Source organism: Malania oleifera, chromosome 11 (assembly GCF_029873635.1).
Source record: "Malania oleifera isolate guangnan ecotype guangnan chromosome 11, ASM2987363v1, whole genome shotgun sequence".
Taxonomy (NCBI): Eukaryota; Viridiplantae; Streptophyta; class Magnoliopsida; order Santalales; family Ximeniaceae; genus Malania; species Malania oleifera.
Window position 1 is genome coordinate 49,422,582 of NC_080427.1, and position 8,999 is coordinate 49,431,580.

Sequence of the window (8,999 nt, forward strand, 5' to 3'; positions counted from 1 at the left end):
CAAGTTTTTGACTGCTAGGGTGTCTCGCAAGTGACATAATTGTGTATACCAAAATCAAAACATTTTGAGGGAATTTTTTTTTTTTTAAGATAAAAAGGAAAATATTGGGCATTGTTGCATCATCTGATTTTAATTTTTTTTTTTTAAATGTAAAATGCTATGTGGGCCCTAAATATGGGCCCAAAGGGTCAGCCTTAGCCCTTTGGCACCTGCCTTTGCTTGTCATTGTAATTTCACAGAAGAAATATAATATTCTTTTCTTGAATTGTCAATGCTTCATTATTTTATTTAAAGGGTCCCAACCCCAAAATCTTAACCCTAAGCTGCAAATCATAATGGCTACCGAGGCTTTGGAGAAAAGAGGAAATGTAATTAATTTGTGCTGTCCTGCTCAGTCTAGTTGAGGCAAATCATATTTCTCAGGTTAGTCTGCAAAATATCCTCATCAAACAAAAGTGAAATATGGAATTTCAAGCTTATATAGTTGAATTTATGTAAAGTTGAATAAAGCATGATACTAAATTATATGTTTGCTTTTGATCAAAAATTGATTTTTCCAAATACTGTGTCTTTGTTGATAGTCATAGATGCATGTTTTGTATTTACTTCTATAAATTATGTTTAGTTTGGGTAGCATTTATTCTAAAGAACAGAACAAAACGGGATGAGAGCGAAAGAAAATTTTTCGAGAGATAAAATAACTTTTTCCAAAAGAAGTAATGGTTAAAAAGATTGCCCGATAGGATCTATCCTTGTCTATTTGTTATCATAGATTCATAATAATACATCTTAGTCATTAATTTTATAATTGTCTAAATTTTTAAGTGGTCAAAATTCTATATAGTGATCCTTGTATTCTTAACAATAGGCATTCCATCAATCAACTCAAGTTTTTATCCGAAAAAATGTAAGCACCTAAGATGAATTTAAATATGAAGACAACTATGAGTCTTGCTCTAAGGGTTACTGAAAAATGAAGCTCGAAAGATCTAATGGGTGAGCGGTAAATTTCATTTAGATACATATTATTATTTTGTTGTGCTAAGGCAGTGTTTGGAAGAACAGATTTCGAGCGATGAATTTGAATTTGAGTAGATTTGTACAAAATATAACATAAAATTGATTTAAATTTGTGTGAATTTAGATAAAACATGAATTTCGAGTACTAAATAAATTGTCCAACTCTTCTAGTGAGCAATTTTATTTTTTACTTTGTTCACTGGGAGGCTCATTTGTATTAAACAGCACACAAACTTCAAAATAAAATCCTGCAAGTGCTTGATGCTTCCAAAGTCTAAACATAGGGTTTGGGATTTCTTTGTTAGAACCAATGTTTCATTAGCTTAGATGAGTTATATTATTTTTTAAAAGGAAAAATGCACTAATCTTTGGTAATTAAGGTTTTCTAAAAATACAAACTCGGTCTATGTTCAAAAAATGACATTAGTATCTTCTAGTATTTAAATATAAAGACATATCTATATTTCATCTTAATGACCCCCTTAAATGTGAAGTGAATAAAGCCACAATGTTGATATCACTACTATTAATTGTGTCGACGAAGAATGTTATAGATGTCACTTACGTTTAAATGTCAAAAGAGTTTGATATTGCTATTTAACTTTAGGATTGTGTTTGGAAGCATGAATTTTTAGAATTCGAATTTTAGACTTTAGATTTGGATTTACATAAATTTGAAAAAAATTCAATAAAATTTTACACACCATCTTATCTAAATCCAATACAACTCCAAACTTAAAACCTCTTCAAACATGGCTTGAGTCATTTGGAAAATCCTCAAAAAGAAATTAATGTAGTTTACCCTTTTGGCCTAGGAGGCTTTTGACAAGGCCATGATGCTGCTGATGAGTAACTAGCATTTTTTTTTTCCATCTGAGCTTATATATGTTGTCTTCCTTAATTATATCTAATTAGTCAATGGGCACTTTATATATGATTGGTATTTCTTTTGAATGACATGAATTGAATTTCCTCCCAAAGCCTACAACTTCCAAGCCTAGAACAATAGTTACATCAACTCATCTAATTGATTTCTTGAAATAGAAAAAAAAAATCTAATAATGTGCTCCTCTGCTCATTGTCCTAGTGTAGCTTCTACTAACTCCATGAAGTATGGTCCACTTCATGTTTTCCACATGTCTATTGCTCTGAGGAGGACACCTCATTGAGGAATACTTTAAAATCGATTACAATTTTTGAACAAAAATTTTAGAATCAATTGTTGTTAAAGTTGTTTCTCATGATCTATAACCACATGCTAAGAGATCTTTAATTACTTTCTAGGCTTGAAAGGATAGTTGCTCAATGTAAGATTTAGAATTTAGAATTACAAGATATAGTGGTTGATCAAGAAATTCTTTTCAATGAGGGCAAAAAAACGTATGAATAATAAAAAGTAAATATTTCTTAATATATCCCAAGCAAGTAATCAAAATACAAATGCATTCACATTTAACACTACCGATATTTATTTAAAAAATAACATCTATTTACCAAAAAAAGGTCAAAAGAAACTCTTACTATCACGTCATGACAATAAATTTGTCCCATTTTATTCATTTTACTTCAAAATTCCAAATATTTTATGTCTGTTAGTAGTAAGAATAGAGACAAATTAGTATTTTTAATGATGACAACCCCTTAACTTTTTAGAAACTCCTTTTCATTTTCAAAACTTCAGTGGAGACATCAGTCCCCACTAAGCTCTATGTAGATCCGGACAAGATGTCATGTTAACATTTGGACTCATATAAATGAGAGGGATGAATTACATGCGGATAAAATTCTCGTGGAGCAACCGTCTAGTATGCATACTTCTCTTAATCTGCTCTATCGAGAAAAATATAACCATTTTATGCCATTTTTTATTTCTCTTTTTTGCCTTGTTTAATATTAGTTGAATACATATTAATGTTTAGTTAGCTAACTTATTTTGTCATGACATCTAAATTACCACTTTTTCACCTAATCAAATAGAAAATTGGTCACTAATTGCTTACTTTGAAAAGGAAATAGAGCATTAGTTACAAAAATAATAGCGGCTAGCCACATAAATGGTGACACAAAATTAGTGACTCGTATTATTATTTGTTAGCACCGGAGGAGTCTATGGGTGGGCTTGATACACATTGTGTAATGTTTGTCCTAACTCAACAACTCTAATATTCTCTTTGTAGATGAATTAAATGAGATTCTATGTTGTTTTCCAAATAAACAACGATGACAAGGGTTTAATGGTGTACCTTTCGATACACATTTGCCAATGTGAACAACCCTTTCTCACGCATGTGTATCAAACCCACCCATGGACTCCTCCGGTATTAACAACTAGTATCAGGGCCATGGTTCAACATTCTTCCTAGTATGTCGGGTACGTGGTGCTACCAATTTGGAGCCCAATGTGTGAGGGGAAAATTGTTGGGGTTATCCCACATCGGTTGTGGAAGGGCCTGGTGGCCAGTTATTAATTGTGAGGGAAAGTCTCACTCTATGAGTTAACTTTTGGGGTTGATAAAGCCCTGAACCGCCTAACACTATTTACTACAAATATATGTGTACATGTGAAACTAGAAGTGTAGGGACTCGAATCCGGAAAATAAAATAAAGAAAAGAGAAGGGAAATTAAAAAGGATAAAACAATAGAGCTCGTTGATGAGGCTCCTTTTCTCGTCGACGAAATCTCTTCTGTGGCTCAGCAACAAGACGTAGAGGCCCGTCGATGAGAAAATACCGAGAGATTTTCAGAAATTTTGAAATCTCAGGCTCGTCGACGAGCCTGGCTGAGTCAGCCTAGTTGTAAATATAATAGAATATTCATTGCTTCCTTGCTAAGTTATCTCAATTCTCTCTCTCTCTCTCTCTCTCTCTCTCTCTCTAGAACACGAACCAGCCCTCTCTCTCTACAAGATTTCGTGCTGTCTGTTGTCGAAATCAATAATCTGACGTCACAACGTGGATTAGGAGGAGAATCTCTACAGTTATAGCGGATTAGATTTTTTATCTAAGGATTTTTAGGTTATTTTTCCCTAAAATAGAGGTAAGGATCTGATTTTATTTTTGGTCCGATAGCTATGTAGTAGTTGGGATTATAGTGAAATATTGTTATTCGACTTTTAGGTTTTGGGGATCCTATGTCGTTGTTTTGGATCGATTCGTTCGTGTTTCGATTTTCGGGATTAAGATAAGGGGATTTGTTTACATCAGTTGTTTTTGAAAAGTAAACTAGTAGAACTGTGGCCTATGCTATTATGTACATTATGACTGCTTATTTGCAAAGTTTTACCGGATATAAATGTCGATTCTTACAATTTTACGATTTTTGGCAAAAATGAAGTTTTTGTCATATGATCTCCAAATTTCATAAAATTACTTTATACGCTTTAAAACTAAAGTAGTAGAGGCTTGAAATTCTCAAATTGTAACAAAAATTATATTTTACGAACCCTTTTATATGAAATGTATATTTGATCAAATAAGTGTGACGTATGATATGAATTGAATCTATACCGATTTGAGATATATGTATATGAACTATGGGGACTAAGGTTCCAGGTGGTTATCAGAAAATGCAGAAAATAGGTGCCAATTAGATACCGTGCCAAGTATGAGAAAAGGGTAAAATCGAGAGATTACGAGCCGGTTTTTACCACAGTATGAATGAAAGTATGCACGAATGAGATTGTGAAAATACTGGAATTGCATAGGTTAATGTTTTAATGTAAATTATATATATGATATTAGGACCGCAGCTTGTTACACAGAGCATAAGAAGCTCAATAGTATATGAAGCCTTAAAAAAGCTTATATTATGTAGGCTCGATACTATTGCCAAAACAGAGGTACAGTGCAACCACACGCAGTTATTTTTCAGTGTGGGTATCTAGTAGTCGGCTTGGTAAGAAGGACCACTTGTCAAAAGGGATCAGGGTGGTGATGGCCAAGTCGGGCTGCAGTATGTAACGATGCCTGCACGAACAGGGATCGATCAGTGCTTTCTTATCGCACAACCTTTGCCATGGGGAATTACTGGCATAGTTATGATAGTTTCAAGTTGGATAGTGTTCTAAATATGCGTATATATGATTTAAAAGTTTTAATGGGCAAAGTCACAGGGTTTGAGTACCGGGCGGAGGGATTGTACAGTGTATGAGCCTGTACCCTACCCTAACCTCGGGAACTCTCACTTGTAGTGATGCTGAGTTATCTATTATCAGGAATTTATATATGTACTATATATACATACATACATATATACATATATATATATATATATATATTACAATATTAAGAATGTGCAATCTATGTAACTGTTTTCAAACAAGAATATAACTATACAATCACACACTGATGTAATATCTTCCTCCTTACTGAGAAGTGTCTCACCCCAATCTTACAACCTTTGTTTTAGGAGTTACAGGAAATTGGTCCTAGTCTTCTAGAAAGACTTTGGAGCGTAGAGTCTAGTTAGCTGACGTAAGTTTTGTATGAGTTCTGGATTTTTAGTTAGGATAAGTTTTTGGGAATGTAATACAGTTTATGTTTTATGTACGGATGAATGTATGTAAAGAACATTTAGATACTCTAGTACGTCTATTAGAATCCATATGAACGTTTATATTTTCCGCAATATATGAAAGTACAGATTAGTATGATATACCCGTATGTTCCTGTTTAGGATGGGTATTTGATGTATGTTATCTGATTGTACAGGTTATGTATGTATAGTTGCACTCTGAGGCCGTATAAAGGGTCGGGGCGTTACAAGAAGCTCTTGGCAAATTAAAACCTCCTCTTCTTTCAAAGCAGGTGCAATATGTCCTCAATTATTATTTATTTTTACAAAAAGCTAATTACCTTTTCTAACTTAATTAAATTCTATTTCTATGTTTAGCATTGAGTCACAAGCCCATTCCATCCTTAAGTTGCTATGCAAATATGATCCATAATAATGCATTTTTTCTTTTATTGAAATTTAAAATTATATGTAAAGATATTAAGAAGTTGACACTAGAAAATAGAGTTACAGATAGTTATGAGTTTATTTTTTGGGTCTATCGCTTATCGCTTATTTATTTCTTAGTTAATAATTTTTTTTACTTTAATTTTACTATTCAACTTGGGTCTGTTTAAATCAAGAATTTTACTTGTAAAAGAAAAAGGAAGGAAAATGAGAAAAAAAATTCATTTTTTACTATATTTTTTTTCTCTATCAATTAACATTAAAAAAAAATTATTTGATTAAAAATTAAGGATATGTAAAATTAAAATTTTGTTAATTAATTTGCTGTTTTTTTTTAAAAAAAAATTCTGTCTTACTTTTGTTGATAACTAAACACAAAAAAGTGAAATCTTTCTTATTTTCTTGTCATTTTCTTAATATTTTTAGGATATAAAAAATAGACACCAAAATAGAAAAGTCATTTTTTTTTCTTGATTCTTTTTTTGGCTTATTGGAGAGTTAATAAGTCCAAAAAAAGAAATAGACAAAAAAAGAAACTGCCAAAAAGGTTTAAATACAAAAGATCAATAGATTAATTGTCAATATTTCCAAAACCAATAGTTGTGGAAAGTGCACTATCTCTTTCTCAAGAAAACATTTAAAAGAAATTATTCCTTCACATAAGATTTAAAATCCACAAATTACAAAATATTATGTTAATATGGGATGACTAAAGTGATGTGGAACCTATACCAAATCATTCTTCTCACTTATAAGAGCATTCAACATGCTAATATGACATCTCGCACCTACATGGAGGACCTGTCTCTTCTAATATGCTTGATTAATATTCTAACTAGTAAGTTTTTAAAATTACTTTTGGATTGAAATGTGTTACTTTGGAGAAAATGTTAGATCATTGTAGAGGACAAACATGACCCTCCTATTTGACCTTTGCATCTAATAAAAATACTCTAAATAGGAAGCTCATCAAATTATATATGAACACTATCATGTGAAATTCACTATTAGAAATATTTTCACTGAATAGTAGAGCTCATGGGATGAGCATATTGAACCTAAGGCCTTAGCTATTTCCTTTTAGTGTTACTTATTATGCAGGCAATCAATTAACAAACAAGCGTACTTAGTTGAATATTACCTATGGACGGAAGCAATGGCGCCAATGCGACAAGTATTGACATTAAAGTGTTGGCAAAATCCCTAGAAGGCAAGGTAATGCAAAGCCCTACAACCGATTCTAAAAACAAGTACTGTTCTATCTTCAAAGTTCCAGACATTCTCCTTAAGCAAAACGAAAGGGCTTACGTCCCCAACTCATTCTCCATCGGACCTTTCCACCACGGTACCAAACCTGAACTAGAAGTCGGAGAAATGATCAAGCTGCAGTACTTGCACGATCTTGTTAAGCGAAAACCCAATCCAGAAACAAGTTTTCAAGAACTGATCACAGCCATGGCTAACATGAGCAAAGAAGCAGGCGACTGTTATGCCGCACCAGTACTCGGCAAAAATGTGACGAGCCAAGACGAATTTGTGAAGATATTAGTAGTTGACGGTTGCTTCATCGTTGAGCTGCTGCGCAAGGGCGCACGCGAGGTGGACGTCGACGAGCACGACCCCATATTCAACAACCCTCGCCTGCTGCAGTTTCTGGCGCATGACTTGCTATTGCTCGAAAACCAGGTACCTTGGTCGGTGCTCGAGCGCATCTTCACAGTCACCGAGCCCAACTTCTCCGGCGCCGGAGGTGGTGCTCGCAGAGGGTCCCCTCGGATGGCTGAACTTGCTTTGCAGTTTTCCCAATACACTCTCCGATTTGCGTTTCCCCGCGGAGGATACATCCCTCCTGACAGTGCAGTCGTAAGCTGCTTGCATTTACTCGACCTTTGCAGACTCGCATTCCTGCAGATAGGTGGGAGCAGCAGTACAAGTGCTGCTGCAACTACTGCAAAAGCGCCTCGCCGGGAAGGAGAACCACCCACTACTGAGATCTTTAAGGGGAAGAAAATTCCTTCAGTCACGGATCTGGTAGAGGCTGGAATAGAATTTGAGAGCGTGGATCCGTATCCCTATAGGAGTCTTTTGGATATAAAATTCAAAAAAGGGGTCTTGGAAATCCCACAGTTGACAATTCTCGAAATGTCAGAAACTATACTGCGAAATCTCGTCTGCTTCGAACAGTGTTATCCACACTTTCCCCCTCGCTTTACTTCTTACGTCCTGCTCTTGGATTACCTCGTAGGGAGCACCAAGGACGTGCGTGCATTGTGCAATAGCAAAATTTTTCTTAACTGGTACAAGGATGAGGAGGTTGTCCATATGTTCCACAAGATTTGCAGCGACGCATGGATCAAAGACTTCCATTATGAGGCCCTCTGCGACGAAGTGAACCAGTATTGTAAGCGCAAGTGGCCGAGATGGCGAGCGACGTACTTCAGATTTTTCGGCACTCCATGGGGAATTCTAACGCAAGTTGTCGCTGTTGCTGGTCTGCTTCTGACCTTCTTACAGACTCTATATACCATAAAGGGGACTAGCGTCAAGGAACATCGTTGATATTCCGGGCATGCATGCAGTTGAATATGATGATGACAAATATTTGGGATTTTATTTTAAATTACTTAATCACTCCTCTGCGTATAAATAAAAGTTAATTAAGATAGATTTATAGTTGATTTTTAGGGCTTGGATTTGAGAGAAATCCAAGTCCTAGAGCTGCTGCAAATCATATTGGCTCCAGAGGCTTTGGAGAAAACGGGAAATGTAATTAATTTGTGATGTGCTACTCAGTGTGGTGCTAAATCCTAGTGAGGCAAATCATATTTTTCAGGTTAGTCTACAATATATCCTCATCAAATAAAAGTTTTGAAATTTGGAATTTCAAACTTACATAGTTGAACTTGGGTAATTTTTTTTATTTATTTTTTATTTTATAAAAAAAGAAGGTAAATTTATATTAAAGGGGTAAAAAGCAAGAGGTTTCAATCCTCCCCCTCGAAAGAAAAATACAATAGAA

General features: G+C 34.5%; 1 protein-coding gene across 1 annotated transcript; it reads left to right on the forward strand.

Moving 5' to 3' along the window:
* The first annotated feature begins 320 nt into the window (after positions 1–320).
* LOC131167835 (putative UPF0481 protein At3g02645) lies at positions 321–8,767 on the forward strand. Its single transcript, XM_058126834.1, has 3 exons — positions 321–423; positions 5,731–5,826; positions 7,065–8,767. Exon 3 carries the CDS (start codon positions 7,124–7,126, stop codon positions 8,537–8,539), a length of 1,416 nt encoding a protein of 471 aa, XP_057982817.1. The 5' UTR covers positions 321–423; positions 5,731–5,826; positions 7,065–7,123; the 3' UTR covers positions 8,540–8,767.
* The last annotated feature ends 232 nt before the right edge of the window (positions 8,768–8,999 follow it).

What these genes read in the sequence shown, in the direction of transcription:
- LOC131167835 (XM_058126834.1), top strand. Translation starts at nt 7,124, where the DNA reads ATGGACGGAAGCAATGGCGCCAATGCGACAAGTATTGACATTAAAGTG.